Raw genomic sequence first — 20,561 nt, 5'->3', positions numbered from 1 at the left:
GGATTTAGCATTTGAGGCGAATGTGGTCTCTTCCTCTCACTCTGCTTACTATATAATTCAAGGGAAGAACTGTTAAGCTTATTCTTACAATTTCTCTTCTATCTTGTGGTCAAAATCCTTTCTACATTGAGGTTGAAACCTCCCTTACCTTTTATCATTTTTTTTCTCACTCCTGAGCCTTGTCATCCTGTATGTCTTCGCTGTCCTTATATTAAATAAGTAATCAGTAGCCTAGCCTTTCTAATTCCTTGATCTCAACTCTATCAGCTTTCACTTCCATTCCACTTTACCAGCCCCCATAGCTGTATTCTCCACCTCTGAAGTATTGGACTACAATAGAACAATAACTTCTCACTTCTTTATTGCCACAATGCTTGGTCTTTGGCTTTCAACCTTTTAGTCCTTTGACCTTTCTGGGTTTTTTCCTAAAGTTCTTAACCCCCTTCTTATTTCACTTTATTCTGAATCCAGCATAATCAGCATGATCTGCCATTTCAGTCACTTGCTAGCGCCATTGACCTTATCTTTAGGAAAGTCCTACTTTTTTTTTTTAAAGATTTTATTTATTTATTTGACAGAGAGACAGCAAGAGAGGGAACACAAGCAGGGGGAGTGGGAGAGGGAGAAGCAGGCCTGCCACCCAGCAGGGAGCCCGACAACGGGGCTCAATCCCAGGACCCTGGGATCATGACCTGAGCCGAAGGCAGACGCTTAATGACTGAACCACCCAGGTGCCCCTGGGAAAGTCCTACTTTTAATAGTTTAGTTGTTGGGGCACCTGGGTGGCTCAGTCATTGAGCGTCTGCCTTCGGCTCAGGTTATGATCCCAGGATCCTGGGATCGAGCCCCGCATCAGGTTCCCTGCTCCGCAGGAAGCCTGCTTCTCCCTGTCCCACTCCCCCTGCTTGTGTTCCCTCTCTCACTGTGTCTCTCTCTGTCAAATAAATAAAATCTTAAAAAAAAAATTGTTTGGTTGTTAATGCCCCTTTATTCCTGTATTTCAGTTACTGAGCATTGCTGGCAGAAATCACAAACTTGTAGATTGCTGCTAGGACAAATTTGTAGTCCCCAAATCATTTGGACCCTCGGTATTCACCAGCTATTTTTCTTTCCTTCTTTCCTTCTTCCTTCCTTCCTTTCTTTTTTAAGATTTTATTTATTTGACACAGAGTGAGAGAGAGAGAGCACACAAGCAGTGTCAGGCAGAGGGAGAGGGAGAAGCAGGCTCCCTGCTGACCTGGGAGCCCGATGTGGGGCTCGATCCCAGGACCCTGGGATCATGACCTGAGCCGAAGGCAGACGCTTAACTGACTGAGCCACCCAGGCGCCCCACCAGCTGTTTTTCTCCATGTCCCTAGACAGCTTCTTCCGTTCTCTATAACTTTGCTATCAGTCCCTCTTACCTCTTTAGTAGACTGCCTCTCTTCCTATTTGAGGCTGTCACATGTGATTTCCTTCCACTTCCTGTTCTAATCCCTACCCCTAATACCATATTAATCTGCATTTTCATTTGTCTTTACTTCCTTCTCTCCAGTGTTAGTAAGAGATATATTCCTCTCCTTTCCAAGTTTAAGCCCTCTCTTTATGTTTTGGATCCCATCTCTTTCTGCCTGTTAGGGGTCTCTGTCACTTCTTTCTCTTTTTCCATCCTCTATCCTTACTACTTTCTTTGTTTAAGTATATTCATGTCTTTTCCATATTTAGTAAAACAAATCCTTCTCACAAAGTCTTCCTATGGCTTCTACCTTCTTTGCCTTTCATAGCTGAATTTCTTGAGAAGTCATGTTTTATTACTTTTTCATTCACTATATTTTGACTTAATGACTCTACTATTTCAATAAAACTCTTGTCATCACCAGTCTCCTAATGGCTGAATTCAATGGTCTTTACTTAATTCATCCTTCATTTACTTCTCTGTTACATTGAAGCTATTGACCACAGTATTTTGAAACTGTTTTCTTTACTTATGTGATTCTACTTTACTAATTTTTCAGCTTATCTCTTAGTCTCTTGCTTCCCAGACTTTCTCAAAATTATTTATTTAAAAAACTCAAACCTCCTGAGCAGTTAAAAAATTATGTTTGAGGGTGCCTGGGTGGCTCAGTCGGTTGGGCATATGCCTTTGGCTCTGGTCATGGTCCCAGGGTCCTGGGATCGAGTCCCGCATTGGGCTCCCTGCTTGGCGGGGAGCCTGCTTCTCCCTTTCCCACTCCCCCTGCTTGTGTTCCTGCTCTCACTCTCTCTCTCTCTGTCAAATAAATAAATAAAATCTTAAAAAAAAAAAAGTAATAATGTTTGAAATTTTTCAGACTTTCCAAAGGGTTGCAAGAATAGTACAGTGAACACCAACTAAGTTTGCCATATTTTCTTTGTCTGCCCCTCACTTTCTCCATCCCTTCCATGTATATGTATATTTATGCATATTCAAAATTTTCATTCTTTTGCTGTACAATTTGAAAGTTAATTGTAGGTATCATGGTATTTCACCCTTATTTTCTTTAGTTTGTATCTCTTAAGAGTAAGGGCATTTTCACATAAAATCACAGTGTAATTATCACATTTGGGAAACTTACCATTGATAAACAGTTGCTGTTTTCTAATATATCGTCCATACTCAGATTTCCTCAGCTGTATCAGTATATCTTTTATAGCTGTTTTATTTTGTTTTTAATATTCGGGATTTAGCCAAGGATCACATATGCATTGAGTTGTCCTATCTCTTTAGTTTCCTTTATTCTGGAGCCATTTCCCACCCTTTTCTTTTGTCTTTCATGACATTTACATTTTTTGAAGAGCTCAGGCCAGTTGTTTTGCAGAATATCCCTTAATTTGGATATGTTTCATTGTTTACTCATGAAAACACCTAAATTTTAAATTTAGGTTAAATACTTTTTGCAGGAATATTATGTTCTCAGTGTATGGTATAATAGGGATATGAATATTCTATCCTAATAATCTTTTACCCAGTGGTTTTATCATCCATTGTTTCTTTTTTTTTTTTTTTTTAAAGATTTTATTTATTTATTTGAGAGAGAGAATGAGATAGAGAGCATGAGAGGGGGGAGGGTCAGAGAGAGAGAGGCAGACTCCCTGCTGAGCAGGGAGCCCAACGTGGGACTCGATCCCGGGACTCCAGGATCATGACCTGAGCCGAAGGCAGTCGCTTAACCGACTGAGCCACCCAGGCGCCCTCATCCATTGTTTCTTATCTAAATCAAATATTACTATGGTGATTACAAAATGGAGACTTTTCTATTTTGCCATTTTGTTTCTATATTGTCATTCTATAAGGAGCTTTTTATACTTCCTTTTTTAAATTTTAATTTTTTAAGAGTCAGTATGGACTTTTAATTTTCAGTGTGTTATCCATTTCTTTCATTATTCATTTGGTTCTCAAATTGTCCCAAATTTTGCTACAGAGAACTCTTTTAAGATGGCTTCTATGTCCTTGATATGTCCTTGTCAGTTTTTGAGTACTTCCTGGTATAATAGAGTGCTCTGGATTTCCCTTGCACTTTCCCTAACTCTGGCTTAGAACCATCTTTTTCTCTAAGGAACCCTGGTTTCTTTTGGTAGAGAAACCAAGATCTGGGTGCCAGCTATGCTCCCTACTACTAAAGTGTCATTGTTTCTGGCTCTTTCAGTGGGTAGAGCTAGGAGGTTTTTCTTTTTAAATCATGGCTTCAGGGGCACCTGGGTGGCTCAGTTGGTTAAGCAACTGCCTTCGGCTCAGGTCATGATCCCAGGGTCCTGGGATCGAGTCCCGCATCGGGCTCCCTGCTCTGCGGGGAGCCTGCTTCTCCCTCTCCCACTCCCCCTGCTTGTGTTCCCTCTCTCGCTGTGTCTCTCTCTGTCAAATAAATAAATAAAATCTTAAAAAAAAAAAAATCATGGCTTCATATTGATATCCCTAATTCCAGTCCAGTTCCATAGGGCTTTTCTTATCTCAGTCCATATTTACATCTCTGGTTTTCCACAGTGAGAAGCCTGGTAGTAACATCAATAAATTTACTCATTTGCTCAGTTGTACAATATATGCATAATAGTTTGAGAATTACAATATCAGTATTATTAGCAGCTACAAACCTACTTAGTGTGGCATAAGATTTCTTTGCAATTTTTGTTATGCTTACATATATGTCATTAAGAGTGTGCTACATAAAGTTATTTAAATATCTTTTTTCTCCTGTGGTAAAATTATCAGGGTAATATTCAGTTACATTTATATATTTCTGTTGTGTTCAGTTTTATTTCCCTCCCCATCCTTGTTGATTTAATTTTAGTTTTGGAATGTATAAAACATTACCATGGTTCAGAATTCAAAAACCTCCATTTTATAATCACAATAATATTTGATTTTGGTAAGAGAAAAAAAAATTTTATTTAGGTAAGCTGAAACCATTGAGGTTTTACTCCAAAGATGTACTCAGAAGTCTAATCCCATTACTTAATCTTCCCACTGTCATTAGCTTTTGGTTTATCTTAGTTGTGTTCATTATTGAGGATATAAGGAGATACATATACATATTCTTGTTTCCCCTTTCTTACACAAAAGGTAGTATATGTGATACTGTTATGCCATATATGCTCTTTTGCACCTTGCTTTCATAGAGACATTCCCCATTCTTTTTATAGCTTTTTTTTACACATCAGGTAGGTAGTCCATAGGTTTTTATCCAGTATTCTATACATGGGCATTTAGGTTGTTTTTAACATTTCACTTTTATAAATAATATTGCAACTAATAACCTTGTGTATATGCATTTTCATGTTACTGGAGATGTACCAGAACTTAGTCCTAGAATTTAGACTTAACATGTCCAAAAACAATGCATTGTTTTCCCAAAACTCTTTTCTTGACTTCCATTTCCTGTTACTGAATGATAACCATTGTTCTATTACTTATGCAGAAACCATGGTATCATCATTTCTTCTCAACCTAGTCCTCAAGTGCTGATAATACATCTTTATCTTTTCTTTTTTTATTTTTTCCACCTTCATTTTCCTTTTCCTTTTTTTTTTTTTTAGAGGGGGTTGAGTAAGGGTGGAGGGAGAGGGAGAGAATCTTAAGCAGCTGCCATGCCCAGCGTGGAGCCCATTGCCAGGCTCAGTCTCACACCCTGAGATCATGACCTGAGCTGAAATCAAGAGTTGGACACTTAACTCACTGAGCCGCACAGGTGCCCCCCAATTTCATTTTCTTAGTTACAGGTCTTACTTTACTTAGTTTACTGTACTAGCCTCCTAACTGGTCTCATTTCTTCCCTAAAACTCCATACTGCTATTAAACTGTCTTAAAGGGTTATTCATTTTCAGAACCTCAACATTTTTCCTCTGCCTCTAAGATAAGATTCACACGCTTTTGCCTAGATACCTAGGCCTTCCATTTCTGGTCTCCACCTACATCACCAGCCTAATCTCTAGCCACTTCTAACCATATTGAACTACTTATAGGTTCCCTAGACATGTCCTGTCAAGCCTCTCTGGCCCTGGAAATGCTTTTTTTTTTACCCTCTGCATTTCATTTTAATAATTTTTTATGATACAGTTTAGGTATTGCCACCTCCAGGAACACTTCTTGCCATGTCAGATGTAGTTGCTCTGTTCTCCCAAAGCACCTTGTGCTTACCTGCAGTGATTTCTCTCTCTTCCCCGAGACTTTGGACTCCTATAGGCTGGAGACTTCTGTTAGTTCTTCTTTCTTATTACAGAGCCTGGAGCATAGTAGACATTGAACAGTTAGTGAATATATGAATAAACTTCACCTGTTTACATTTTTTAAAAAGGTATCTTTAGGTTGTCATTTACATGTTCACTGCAAAAAATCCGAACAGTGCAGATATATATGAGAAGTGAATGTCTTCCATTACTCCTATCTCAGTCTCTAGTGGGAACTATGAGTAATAGTTTAATATTGGCAAGAAAAGCACAAAATAGATTTTCCAGTTACTATAGAATAAAAATGTCTACTGTTTTGTTCTTATAGATCATCTCTTTTCCTTTAGGCAATGATAGTAAGAAATGCTAAAGATACAGCTCATACAAAAGCAGAACGGAATATTCTGGAGGAAGTAAAGCATCCCTTCATTGTGGATTTAATTTATGCCTTTCAGACCGGTGGAAAACTCTACCTCATCCTTGAGTATCTCAGCGGTCAGTACACTCAGTTTGGTGTAATTATTTGCATTTGCTTCAGAAACTGGGTCAAACATTATTTTCCATTGGAAAATGCTTTTTCCCCAATGTGATTAAATAGTTCTTAAAATTGACAAATACATTGACATAAGGAATTCGGATGTGACCATGTTTCTTTTCGCAGACAAATATAAAGGAAACTTTAAAGGTTAAGTTTTTTCCCCATCTGTAAAATTTTATCTTAGTCCTAATCCTTTTGTAATCAATTACTTAAAATAACAAACACCTAATTGATACAGAGCCATCACATTGACTGCACTTGGGTAAGATACTATAATTCAAATGAACCATCAAAGCCATTTCTTTCTCAACTCAAATGGAAAACTTATTGAGAGTATTTAAGATATTGAGTATTTTCAAAATTGCATCTCTAAACAGAAGAATTTTTTGGTTGAATGTAGCCTTTTTGATAGACTGTGCAGTTTATGTAGGAAGACATCCACAATTTCCAGGGCTTACTACCTCCTCGAAACTTGTTGCTTCTTACCATTTCTAGATCACAGGTATCTGTTTCCAGCCAACATATTTGAGTTTTCTGAAAAGCAGGTTTCATAATGGCCTGTAACATGGAACAGAAAGCTGCAGAATTTAGCAACTTTTTTGACTGTTGTTGCTATTTTTTGGTTAACTTTATTTTGACATGATTTCAGATTTACACAGAAAAGTTGCAGAAACAGTACAAAGACTTTCCACATACCCTTCACCTAAATTCCCCAAGTGTTACCATTTTACAGGTGTTTTGTTTCATCCTTCTTTTCTCTCCCTCTCTACATATATGTATACACATGTATGGGTGTGTATATATGTATGTGTAAGTATATACATGTACATGTATACATATATATACATGTACATGTATATACATAATTTTTTTCTGGATTGCTTAAGAGAGTGTTGCAGACATGATTTCCCATTACCCCTAAATACTTCAGTGTATATTTTCTAAATTCAATGATAGTATCTTAACTCTACTAAAATTATCAAAACTGGAAATTAACACTGATACAGTAATCTCTCTCAGTTTCCTTTAATCTAGAACAGTTCCTCAGTCTTTGTCTTTTGTGACCTTGACATTTTTGAAGAATATAGGCCACTTATTTTGTAGAATGCATCAATTTGGGCTTATGGGATGTTTCCTCAAGATTAGATTCAGGTTATGCATTTGGGGAGGACCATCAAAATGACATTGTGTCCTTCTCTGTCAGATCAGGAGGTACATGATGTTTATATCTTTGTCCCATTACTGTTGATATTTACTTTGATCACACTTACAAGGTGGTGTTGGCCAGTTTTTTCCCTGGTGAAGTTTTCCCTTTGTAATGAATAAGTATCTTGAGATACTTTGGGATTATTGAAATATCTTGTCTCTCATCAAGCTTTCACATACAGTTTTAGCATTCATTGATTCTTGCTTGAAACAATTAACTATAATGATTGCCAAGTGATTTTTCTTATTCCATCGTGCCTCATTCATTATTTGGCATTCTACTGTAACAAAGAGCTTTCCCTTCTCTCCCATTTTAAAACTTAATTTATTGATCTCTTCATTGATTTACATCATTGTGGGCTCATGGATTCTAAGATTATTCAGTGGGATATAATTCTTTATTATCATTATTTATTTTGATATTCAAAACAGTGCCATGCTTTTAACAAAGCTGCTGCCGGGTTCCTCTGGATTAAGAGATCTGAAAATATGGAATAAGGGTGTTCACTAATTTTAATTTGTAAGGGTGGCTTAATTATATACTAATGTTTTTCTGCTTAGGGTAAAATGTGAGAGAAGTTTTAACCAAGATTATTTTTTTAACCTCAGGTCTGGAATCTATAACTATTTTGAAGTTAAAAATGTACAAACCTGGAACTCCAAAATACGTATTTCACATAAAAATAAGAACACTACTAAAAATAGAATCCTGAAGACTTAGTTTTAAACCTGTATTTTTTTTTTTAAACCTGTATTTTTTAGAATCTGTTTTTTATTTTTAAGGGACTGATATCTTTTTTTTTTTTTTAAGATTTTATTTATTTATTTGAGAGAGAGAGAATGAGAGAGAGCACATGAGAGGGGGGAGGGTCAGAGGGAGAAGCAGACTCCCCGCCGAGCAGGGAGCCCGATGCTGGACTCGATCCAGGGACTCCAGGATCATGACCTGAGCCGAAGGCAGTCGCTTAACCAACTGAGCCACCCAGGCGCCCAGGGACTGATATCTTTTAACTGTGGTTAGAAAGGGGTTGGAAATGAAGATTGTTTTATTTCTAATATCTTTTCCTTTTCTTTACAGGAGGAGAATTATTTATGCAGTTAGAAAGAGAGGGAATATTTATGGAAGACACAGCCTGGTAAGTGAAATTTTTGTGGTTGCAGGGATTCAGGTAATGATTCATATAATTAAAAGCAAAGTCCTGTTCCCACTGTGGGCAGCCAAATGATTCAATAAATTGTTCTGGAGCCAGTCAGTCACTCAGGACTTCAAGGGGGAGAAGCATCTTTGGGGCGGGGCAGCTTTTGGAGGTCACATCATTCCTTTGCCCCCAGGCCTTGGGTGGAACGCTCTTCACGCCAGTTCCTAACAGAACCATTCTCACTGGGGCTTTCTTTCCTTGAATTGGTAAGCTGCCTGCCTTGGCTGTGGGTGAGTGTGGTTTTCCGGTGAAACTTTATGTCTGGAACAATGGAAAGTATCAGAAATCATCTCCTCTTTTTTTTTAGACTTTCCAGTTCCCAAGGTGCAGTCTTAGGGAGGTGATAAGCCGGCACACATCATCTGTGGATTGATTCTATGGCCAGGATGGGATCTACCCTTATATTTCTTAAGATGGCATCTGCTTCAAATTAAAAATATATACATCCTTTTGTGAGATGACAGTATTGGGTAACAATAAATCAGTTTATCCTACACATTAATTGAATAGAAAACACTTATATGTTTTTTCTACCTTAATTACCAAACTGCATTCCATTGTTTAATTTCAGGCCTTTTCTAACACAGAAGCTGCATTTAAGAGCCTTAGGGATGAAGTACCCTTTTTTGGAGGAGGCTCTCTGAGCCATGTTGGAGGCTGTATTTGTGGTCCTGCTGGCTGTGAAACTGCCTCAGTCCTCTAGGACACACCCTCTCCATCCTGGAGTAATCTGCAGGATTGCAACATTGTTATGCAGCCAGTATTGCAGTGCCTTGTGCTTTTCGAATCCAGACAGGGTTGACTCAGCCCTTTATTCTTTTGAGGTAGATAAATTTGAGTGTCACACAGTTTATAGTTGTGGGCTGGCTGGCAAGAGGGAGGGCAGATACTGTGGGCATGAACTGTATATAATTATGCAGCTATATTAAGGGATGAGCGGGCTTCTAAGGGTCAGGTTATTTATAAGGTATCTTTTGAAACTAAGACTTGCTGTCTGAGAATAACAAAGTTCCTACGTCCTATGGGATTTTAAAATTGGGGGTGGGTGGGAGTAATTTGCTCCGATCTGAATGACTATTGGCCTAATTCCTACACAGAACAAAAACCAGTGACAGTTTGGCATATTCTGGACTTCTTAGCAATTAGCAGTATGTTCTAATGATGAAATAAAACATTTTATAGTTTCACTAAATAAGTGAAACATAAATGTCACCATGCCTTTTGGCAGCATCCTATGCCATCTCTTTCCCCCATACCCACCCCCATCCCCACTAATTTGGTCTTTGGTGCATGTCTATTTCTTTCAAGGAATTTTGCTCCATACATAAACTGCTTTGAGTATATTACTCTTTTTAATTTTACTAAATCACTTTTGTTTCCAGCTTTTACTTGGCAGAAATCTCCATGGCTTTGGGGCATTTACATCAAAAGGGGATCATCTACAGAGACCTGAAGCCGGAGAATATCATGCTTAATCACCAAGGTGGAGATATACCGTAAACAATTCTATAGTAAATAATCATCTTAAAATCCTCCCACACAGGTCATGGTCATTTACAAAGCCCCATAGTCATGTATCTATTATTATACATTCCTCCCTCAGAATTTATGGCATCATAATACTTGCTGAGATTTAGGTATTTAGATATTTGTGATTGATGAGATTAGAGGGAGTTAGGAATAACTGGCCACTCAGCTGTGTTTTTCAGTTTAGTCCTTGCTCTCTATAGCTTGTCGTTCTTTTGAAATCTTTACATAACATGTGGTGAGCTAAAAGCCAGTCCAAACCTTAATTTTGGTTTCTTCCTTAAATTGGAAAGCAGATCTTAACCCTATAAATTGAGTTTTTCTTAATGATAAAAATACATAAATATTAGAAGCAATGCTTTTTATTTATTTTTTTAAAAGATTTTATTTATTTATTTGACAGAGAGAGACACAGTGAGAGAGGGAACACAAGCAGGGGGAGTGGGACAGGGAGAAGTAGGTTTCCCGCTGAGCAGGGAGCCCGATGCAGGGCTCGATCCCAGGACCCTGGGATCGTGACCTGAGCCGAAGGCAGACGCTTAACAACCGAGCCACCCAGGCGCCCCAGAATTAATACTTTTTATGGTAAATTTTATTAATGCTGTAAAAAAGGATCAGAATTGAACCAAAATATTTGATGTAGCCTTGGAAAGAAAATGTTTAGTAGGCATCAGTTTATTCTTGCTGTTTGTAAAAACAAACATAAAAATCAGAAAGGCTAATATTCTGTACAGGTGTAGGTAGAGCAAATTGAGTCTTGATTACAAGTGCATGTTGCTATAGACAGTTTGATTTATGCAAGAGTAATTTGGGCTAGGTAGACTCCACAGCTCACTCATACCCCAAAGGAGCAACCAGCCAACCAGGCTATCGGGGTGCTGGCAGCAGTTGCTGATCCTTCGATGTCTACAAAATGATACAATAGGTGGTTAAGGGTTTTAAATTCTTGGACAGGAAATGATGTGGACAACTGACACTAGTATGAATATGTTTCATATTGTGCTTTTCTTTCTCTTTTTTTTTTTTTTAAGAGAAATGCTCTACTTAACCAAGAACATCGTTGTGAATCTATGTATCTCTCTCCCTCCCAGTTCTGCTCCCATCCCCCCAAACCTGGATTCTGATTCTGAATTCTAAGGCAAAGGATAGAATAGGGAAATGACTAGTTAACTTCTTTGATCCATAAGCTTGAGTGTGTCAGGTGGCTCTGTGAAAATAAAGGTCATATTTTTTTCTGTGTCAGAGTAAAGTACACATTTACATTTGTATCAATAGGCCATTGCCTTTTCTTTTCTCTGAAATAAACCTGGAATAGTAGGGTCCCTGGGGTGGTTGAACCACTGGATATCTAATAACAGTTCAGTAATGTTCTTTGTGTAAGGTGGTGAGTTTTTCACTTTCTGGATTAGAGATGACAGTCCCATGCCATAGCAATTTCATTTCTTTTTCTGAACTGGCAGTATTGGCAGAATAAGCTAACTTGTTATAGTGACTTTCTGAGACTATTTAAAAAACTGTCCAGTCACAGTTCACTGTGGTAAAAAGTTATATATTTGAAATACAGTGTCAGACCTTTAAAAGGTGCAGCATATCTTTATTAGGGTTTGTGTACTTAACCAGACTTTCAAAAATTTTTCTTGAAAGGGCTTGTTTTCTCAGGATGGTAGAGCTAGAGCCTTGGACAAGCTGTTTTACTTTTTTTCTCTGTTTTCCTTTTATAATACATCATTGGCAAAAAATGACTATTAGCTTTAAAAAGTTAGCATCCCACTTTATGGATGGCACCTTACTAGTTGTATCTTCAAAAAATATTTAAGGCAGAAAAAGTTAAATGGAAGGATAGATTATTGTCTTGTATGATACATTCAAACACTGCACATGCTTAGAGTTCTCAGAATAACTGCTGTGATCTTTCATTGTAGGTCATGTGAAACTAACAGACTTTGGACTATGCAAAGAATCTATTCATGATGGAACAGTCACACACACATTTTGTGGAACAATAGAATACATGTGAGCTGCATGTTGAGAGAAATAAAACTGGTTTGGGGGAGTAATAGCTAACTTTTACCTGGTTTAATAGTGTGCTATATATTTTCTATAGCATCATTTGGCTCCATATGTTGTTTTTAAAACTTCTAATTCAGATGATATGCAAATGGGTGAATTTTTTAGGCATATTATTTTTCTCATTGTAGGGCCCCTGAAATCTTGATGAGAAGTGGCCACAATCGTGCTGTGGATTGGTGGAGTTTGGGAGCATTAATGTATGACATGCTGACTGGAGCAGTAGGTGCACAGTTAAAAGCTGCATGTATTATGGTCTGTGCTGAGTAGTTATTAAATCATTATGGCAAGAGACCTTTCCTGCGCTTTTTAAAATGTTACTGATGGAGTTATTTAAAAAAAAAATTAACCCTAATAAAGCTTTATTGGTAGCAGAATGGGCCCCTATACTTTTAAAAACATTTTTGTTTAAATGATCTGTCGTGTCAGTCCTGTGAAAGAGATATAAAATAGATTACTGCCCTTATTTTATAAAAGGAGAAAGTAAAGCATAAAATCACATGGCTAGCCTATTATAACATAGTTAATAGTGGAAACCCAGTTTCTTCTGAGATGTTGCTGTTTCTTCTGTCCCATTGCTTAAAAACTATAGATCTTTAGCAGTCAGCCCATATCACAGCATACATTTCTGATTTCTATGCATAGCTGACTAATTCAGAAAATGGATAATTTTATTTTTTATATGCTAATTTTTCTCACTCTCTCTATTCCTAGCCCCCGTTCACTGGGGAGAATAGAAAGAAAACAATTGACAAAATCCTCAAATGTAAACTCAATTTGCCTCCCTACCTCACACAAGAAGCCAGAGATCTGCTTAAAAAGGTAGGACACAAAACGATGACCCTTAACTACTGGGATCTAAATAGATAGAATTGAACATACATTTTGAATAAAGAATCATACACATATATTAAACAAAAAAGCCTACAGTTTTTGCAGGTAAAGTACAAATTTGTTTAAAGATTTTCTTTCCTTGGGGTGCCTGGGTGGCTGGCCTTTGGCTCAGGCCATGATCACAGGGTCCTGAGATCAAGCCCCGCATTGGGCTCCCTGCTCAGCAGAAGTCTGCTTCTCCCTCTCCCTCTGCCCCTTACCCCCCGCCCCACCAGCTTATGTGTGCTTTCTCTCTCTCTGCTCTCTCTCAAATAATTAAAAAAAAAGATTTGTCCTTTTTATTCCCAAACAATATTTAGTAGTAATTAATAAAGCCTATTTTCTCAAAATAGAGAAGCAATATAGACAAGCAAATTCTGTAAATAAAAAATAATCAATTTGGCTAAGGTTCATAAATGTTTTGTTTTCCCTCCCTAAAGCTGCTGAAAAGAAATGCTGCTTCTCGGCTTGGAGCTGGCCCTGGGGATGCTGGAGAAGTTCAAGTAGGGATTGGCCTTTTTGGTGGTTTGAGGGGAAGATAGTGCTAATTCTTTGTATTTGTGAGGATTGTATGGAGTTGTTTAAAGTTTATTTTGTGGGGCATCTGGGTGGCTCGGTTGGTTAAGTATCTGACTCTTGGTTTTGGCTCAGGTCATGATCTCAGGGTCTTGGGATCGAGCCCTGTGTTGGGTCAGCTTGAGAGATTCTCCCTCTCCCTTCCCCTCTGCCCCTCCCCCCACTCATGTTCATGCTTTCTCTCTCTTAAATAAATAAAATCTAAAAAATAAATAGTATAGTTTATTTTGTGATTTGTAACTTCAAACAAACAGTTAATTTGTCAATCCAATGAAGTCTATTTGCCTTGACTTTTCTTCCTGTTCTTTTTTCCTAGGCTCATCCATTCTTCAGGCATATTAACTGGGAAGAACTGCTAGCTCGGAAGGTGGAGCCCCCCTTTAAACCTCTGTTGGTATGTATACATGAAACCATATAACTTGAAGGACCTGGTACTTACTTAGAATAAAATCTCAGAGCATTCAGAAACGTTATGTTTATATTAACAATTCAGAAAACTTTGGTTTATGTTCTCTTCAGAATCTTTATTCTGTACAGTCTTTTCAAGGACTACTGCCAGCAGCAATTGATGAGTATATTAACTATTTTTAAGTTGGTTGCCTAAGACAACTAAATATTTCAAGTAGTTAGAACTTTTTTGCTTTGTTTGCTTAATTCAACCGTATTTTATTTTTATGGAGTATAATCTTTTACTCTATTTTTTTATTTTTAACTTTTTTAAAGTTTTATTTATTTAAGTAATCTCTGTATCCCACATGGGGTTCAAAATCATGACCCTGAGATCAAGAGTCACATGCTCAGGGTACCTGGGTGGCTCAGTCAGTTAAGCATCTGCCTTTGGCTCGGGTCATGATCCTAGGGTCTCTCTCTCCCTCCTCAGTGGGGAGCCTACTTCTACCTCTGCCCGCTGCTTGCACTCTCTTTATCTCTCTCTCAAGTAAGCACATAAAATCTTTAAAAAAAAAAAAAAAAGTCACATGCTCCTCTGACTAAGCCAGCCAGGTGCCCTTAATTTAATTAAATTTTTTTTTTTTTAAGATTTTTTATTTATTTGACAGAGAGGGACAGTGAGAGAGGGAACACAAGCAGGGGGAGTGGGAGAGGGAGAAGCAGGCTTCCCGCTGAGGAGGAACCCAGACGTGGGGCTCAATCCAAGACCCTGGGATCACGACCTGAGCAGAAGGCAGACACTTAACAACTGAGCCACCCAGGCACCCCTCTTTTCTTTTTTTTAAAGATTTCATTTATTTATTTGGCAGAGGGAGCAGCAGAGGGAGAGGGAGAAGCAGGCTCTCCACTGAGCAGGGGGCCTGATGTGGGGCTCGATCCCAGGACCCTGGGATCATGACCTGAGCTGAAGGCAGACACTTAACCGACTGAGCCACCTAGGTGCCCCTTATTTTTTATTTCTAAATTGAAGTTTAGTTGACATAGAATAATATATAAGTTTCAGGTATATAGCATAGTGATTTAACAGTTACATACATAACATAATGCTCACCAGGGTAAGTGTGGTTACCCTCTGATTCAACCCTGTTTTGAATTTGATTTTCTGGGAATTTTTTTCTTCAAAATATAGTATAAATGTGTGTTAGTTTGCTAGGGTTGCTGTAACAAAGTACCACAAACTAGGTGGCTTACACAGCAGAAGTTTATTGTATTACAGTTCTGGAGACTAGATGTCCAAGATAATGTATTGACAGGCTTGGTTCATTATGAAGGCTGTGAGAGCCTTCTGTTCCACTTTGTGCGTCTCTCCTAGCTTCTGGTGGCTTGCTAGCAATCTTTGGCATTCCTTGGCTTGTAGGCACATTACCTGATCTCTGACTTTATGTTTGCATAACAATGTGTTTATGAGTACATGAGTTAGTGTGTTAGTTCTTGTCTTTCTTCCACCTCAGAATTTGAGAAAATAGTTTATTTTTCTATTTCTTGGAATGAAGGTGGAGGAGGAGGAAGATAACGATGATGATAATTTGGTTCTGGAGCACAAGGTGACTTGCTTTAAAATTTTCACATATATAATTGTAAGGAGGATAATTAACCCTTCTGTACCAATGGTCCAGCTTGTCAGGTCATCTTGTTTAAACATAAACAGAACTGCTAGCTATCATCACAACTAAAAAGCTGACAGTTTCCCCAGTTTCTTTTGTTTTCTTTTCCTCCCTGTTGGTTTCTTTTAATAAGAATTCAGTCAAGGTCTATACAGTTTGGTTATTGTATCTCTTAGGTTTCTTTCCAACCCCCTCTCGATTCCTCTCCTGAGTATTTACTGAAGAAACTGGACTATATGTCCTATAGGGTTTCTAACTTTGATTTTGCTGATTTTAACCCCATAGTGTCATTGACCATATTCATCTGTTCCCTGTATTTCCAAAAACTAGTATTTAGATTTAAATACTTAATCTGCTTCAGATTAAACTTTTGATGTTGTATATTTTAGTCAGGAGGCATAATGTGTATTTGTATTTTTTTTAGTGATGTTGTGATCATTGCCAACATTAGTGATGCTTAGGTATGGTCAATTTGGCAAGGTTTGGAGACAAGTTGTCATAACTTGGGGAGGGGATGTTATTGGTTTGCAGTGGGTCGAGGCCAGAGATGCTGCTAAACATCCTCTTTTACATAGGACAGACCCCTACAACAAGAATTATCAAGCCCAAAATGTCAGTAGTGCTGAGATTCAGAAACTCTGGCCTAGTTTCAGGATTTCAGTGGGGGTTTGCAAAATTGTCTTATTCTAATACTATTATTGATTCCTCATTAGTGAATTTTTCCCTAAAGAGAAACCTACATTGTTCATACAGGAAAGGCAGGATGAATGTTTGTTTCTTTCCCATTTTTCAAAATAATAAATTAGTTCTTGCGGGCGCCTGGGTGGCTCAGTTGGTTAAGCGACTGCCTTCGGCTCAGGTCATGATCCTGGAGTCCCTGGATCGAGTCCCGCGTCGGGCTCCCTGCTTGGCAGGGAGCCTGCTTCTGCCTCTGACCCTCCCCCCTCTCATGTGCTCTCTTTCTCGTTCTCTCTGTCTCAAATAAATAAAATCTTTAAAAAATAATAATAATAATAAATTAGTTCTTTAACATCTTCCAAAATTGACCAGTTCTTTGATTTTTTTTCAGTATAATTATGAACTTACGCCTTTTGGGGCGCCTGGGTGGCTCAGTCGTTAAGTGTCTGCCTTCGGCTCAGGTCATGATCCCAGGGTCCTGGGATCAAGCCCCGCATCAGGCTCCCTGCTCAGCGGGAGGCCTGCTTCTCCCTCTCCCACTCCCCCTGCTTGTGTTCCCTCTCTGTCTCTCTCTCTGTCAAATCAATAAATAAAATCTTAAAAAAAAAAACTATGAACTTATGCCTTTTAATATATTTGTGTTTCAATCCATTGCAGTAATTTTTACTGATGCTTAGTTTTTATCATCTTTTGACACTGGGTTCCTTAGCTCTTTTGACATGACCACAAAGTCTGATGTTGCCAGAGAGAAGGAATTAAACAGATGTGGTGGTTAGATTTAGGTGATGTTTTTCATAAGAAAATGTACTCATGCAGAGTAGAATATCATTTTTGCTCCTTGAGAAATCTGTAATAGGATGAAATAAGCTATGGGAAGAAGCTTTAGAGCATTTTACAAATGTGTTTTGTGTTCTGTTTCAGTAGTTTTTCAGGTTTATTATAAACCTGCAGTGGCCAGCTGAGCAAATTATATCTAATAGGGAATTTAGCCAGTGGACTAGGCGCCCTGAAGCTTTGTAAGTGGGGAAGATTGACATTCAAATTTTTTTTGACAGATTTTTTTTTAAAAAAATGATGAGCGTGTACTAAAATCTACTTTAATAAATGCTTAAAAATTGAAGATGTAATTTGACCTTTGAAACTTTCCACCTGGGGGCACCTGGGTGGCTCAGTCGGTTAAGCGTCTGCCTTCAGCTCAGGTCATGAGCTTGAGGTCCTGGGATTGAGCCCTGCGTCGTGCTCTCTGCTCAGCAGGGTGTCTGCTTCTCCCTCTCCCTCTGCCCCTCCCCACCATTTGTGCTCTCTCTAGCTCTCTCTTTCAAATAAATAAAACCTTAAAAAAGAAAGAAACTTTCCACCAATTTATTTCCAATTTATTTTTCAGTCTATGCCTGCTATAACTATTCTGATATTTTATTACAATCAAACCCTATGAAGAGTTCTAGCTAGAGCCTTCTCTAATATAAGTCATGCATTTGATTGATACGTATAATATAGACTATTCATCGTTTTCTAATTTTGTTTTTCGCAAAGCAATCTGAAGAGGATGTGAGTCAGTTTGATTCAAAGTTTACACGTCAGACACCTGTTGACAGCCCAGATGACTCAACTCTCAGTGAAAGTGCCAACCAGGTCTTTCTGGTAAGTGAAAGAATTTCCATGTAGCCATGAGAAATTTAAGTATTAGGATGGACCCTTTTCAATAAGAAAATTCAATTTGTTTGCTTTGCAGTTGATGTAGATAACCTGGGATGCTATTTTTTATTAAGTTAATTTACAACTTGCTAAGTTAGAAAATTGATTCCCATAATCCAGTATTCCATTTCAGCAGTTCGAGTGGGACTGTCTGATTCTTTGGAGTATATGATTCCCTTTTTAGATGGGCCACTGACTTAAAATGATGTTTGGCTCAGTATCTCAGTTGGAAGTCACACCATTACGGGGCGCCTGGGTGGCTCAGTCGTTAAGCGTCTGCCTTCGGCTCAGGTCATGATCCCAGGGTCCTGGGATCAAGCCCCGCGTCGGGCTCCCTGCTCGGCAGGAAGCCTGCTTCTCCCTCTCCCACTCCCCCTGCTTGTGTTCCCTCTCTGGCTGGGTCTCTCTCTGTCAAATAAATAAATAAAATCTTTAAAAAAAAAAAGGAAGTCACACCGTTACAACAGTAGAAGAGCTCACTGTAACTGTTCTATTCCTGGAATAGCTACAAATTTTTGGTACATTTAGTGTAACTTTGTAGGGGATTTTTAACCTGTTAATTATGAATATTTGACATCAAAATATATTGGTTCATATGTAATAGTAAATTATTTGTAGAAATATCTGTGTTGATTTGTACCTTGTCGCCTCAGAAAAGCAAAGCTTTTAGATTTTTAGATTTTTTACTTTTATTTTATTCAATTAATTAATTTATTTTTAAGATTTTATTTATTCATCTGAGAGAGAGAGATACAGAGCGAGCATGAGCAGGGGAGAGAGGCAGAGGCAGAGGGAGAAGCAGACTCCCAGCCGAGCCGGGAGCCTGACGTGGGGCCCGATCCCAGCACCCTGGGATCACGACCCGAGTTGAAGGCAGATGCTTAACCATCCGAGCCACCCAGGCACCCCAGATTTTTAGATTTTTTTTTTTTAGAGCTTTTAGTTTAAGATTTTTTATTATATGACAGAGAGAGAGAGCACAAGCAGGTGGAGTAGCAGGGAGAGGGAGAAGCAGGTTCCCTGCTGAGCAAGGAGCCCAATGCGGGGCTCGATCCTAGGACCCTGGGATCATGACCTGAGCTGAAGGCAGTTGCTTAACCAACTAAGCCACCCAGGTACCCCTCTTAAAAACTAATAAAAAACAGTAACATCCCACTTACCTGGAGACTGTGGTCAGAGCAACTTCAGTTCAATAATTATTTAAATTCCTATCACAGAATTAAAGGAAATTGAAAGATGATTAAGGCACAGCCTGGCCCTCTTGGTAGTTAGAGCTTTAGCCCACTGGACTATGTGGGGAAATGGTTTCTGAAGCATATGCGCTATAGAATTGCACCTCACTTGTTAGGACTTCACCCAGAGGCTTATTGAGTCTTCTTACTATAACTCAAAATGCCTATTCATAGGTGACTAGAATAATAAATGGAAGGGAAGTTAGGTGGAGGACTGATTGTTAAAGGGATAAACATTTACAGCAAGAGAAATGACACCTGGTAGTCTGATAGCAAGGTCCAAGAAAGAACTAAACCTAATAAAACTGCATAATTGCCTGTTATAATTGAGGGTTTTCACAATGTTGACCCTTATACATCAAGAAAATACAAATCTATCCAATCATTGTTATAAAACCAGAGAGATCACACATGCCGAGTTAGAGAATTCTATTTTTACTTTGGCCTAATAATGAGAAACTGTTTGGGGTGTGATAATCTTAGTTGCTCATGGGCATGTGGGCTAGAAACACTAGAATTTTCTTTGCATTCATCTTGGTATTTAATATCTTAATGTGAAGCCTACATTTTCCTATTTTGTTTTTCTTTCAACAAAGTAGAATATTGTTTACTGGCATATGGGACTCAATAGAATTCTGCCTTCCTGAGGTCTGTGCCTCAAGAAATGGCTGGAAAGAAGCTGACAGGTGTGAAATGAGACTGGGGAAATGGGAGGACCCAGAGTGGTGATTTTAGGTGTGCACTGTTGTTTTGGTGTGTCAGAGACTGAAACCACATTTTCTTAATGTATATGACAAAACGCCATTCTGGAGTCTACAATTACTATCTTTCAGGGTTTTACATATGTGGCTCCATCTGTACTTGAAAGTGTGAAAGAAAAATTTTCCTTTGAACCAAAAATCCGATCACCTCGAAGATTTATTGGCAGCCCACGAACACCTGTCAGGTATTCAGACTTTGTTATTCTCACATCTTTTTTATTTTTTTTAACCTGGAAGAGTATGCTTAAGAAATTTATGCCACATTACATAAATGAAAGATCTGTCATATTCTCTGTGGTTGACATAAGCACAGCATCTACGTCTTGTATTGTATGCTATATAGTTTACCTTCCCTCCTGTGAAAGTAAGCTGCTGCACTGGCAAATGTCGTCTTTACCCATTCATTCAACATTTATTGTATACCAGGGGCTGTGTTGCATGATGGGGATACATGATTAACATAGGAATTATCCTTGTCCTGATGAAGCTTACAATTT

At 38.4% G+C, this 20,561-nt stretch overlaps 1 protein-coding gene and 1 long non-coding RNA gene across 6 annotated transcripts in view; one reads left to right on the top strand and one right to left on the bottom strand.

Annotated features, from left to right (window-relative positions):
• Positions 1-20,561, top strand: part of RPS6KB1 (ribosomal protein S6 kinase B1) — a 40,580-nt gene that overhangs the window by 15,531 nt on the left and 4,488 nt on the right. For 2 of the 5 annotated variants that reach the window (XM_035026691.1, XM_035026692.1), the window contains 10 exons: positions 6,006-6,153; positions 8,481-8,538; positions 9,984-10,084; positions 12,051-12,141; positions 12,327-12,417; positions 12,910-13,017; positions 13,509-13,571; positions 13,961-14,038; positions 17,910-18,017; positions 20,137-20,249. In XM_035026691.1, coding sequence (XP_034882582.1) covers positions 6,006-6,153; positions 8,481-8,538; positions 9,984-10,084; positions 12,051-12,141; positions 12,327-12,417; positions 12,910-13,017; positions 13,509-13,571; positions 13,961-14,038; positions 17,910-18,017; positions 20,137-20,249 — 959 coding nt within the window. Of the gene's footprint in view, positions 1-6,005; positions 6,154-8,480; positions 8,539-8,734; positions 8,808-8,908; positions 9,072-9,172; positions 9,408-9,983; positions 10,085-12,050; positions 12,142-12,326; positions 12,418-12,909; positions 13,018-13,508; positions 13,572-13,960; positions 14,039-17,909; positions 18,018-20,136; positions 20,250-20,561 lie in introns of those variants that run through there. The other 3 variants (XR_004683165.1, XM_035026693.1, XM_035026695.1) reach the window with 3 other exon arrangements.
• Positions 5,605-19,880, bottom strand: LOC118024678. Its single transcript, XR_004683173.1, has 3 exons — positions 19,232-19,880; positions 6,683-6,754; positions 5,605-5,714 (listed from the first exon to the last, which is right to left on the bottom strand). It is a non-coding gene; the product is annotated as an uncharacterized LOC118024678 (long non-coding RNA).

This window comes from Mirounga leonina, unplaced genomic scaffold (assembly GCF_011800145.1).
Source record: "Mirounga leonina isolate KUSES-001 unplaced genomic scaffold, KU_Mleo_1.0 Mir_200, whole genome shotgun sequence".
Taxonomy (NCBI): Eukaryota; Metazoa; Chordata; class Mammalia; order Carnivora; family Phocidae; genus Mirounga; species Mirounga leonina.
The sequence above is the reverse complement of the archived record's forward strand: the minus strand, read 5'-3'. Positions and strand labels throughout refer to the sequence as shown.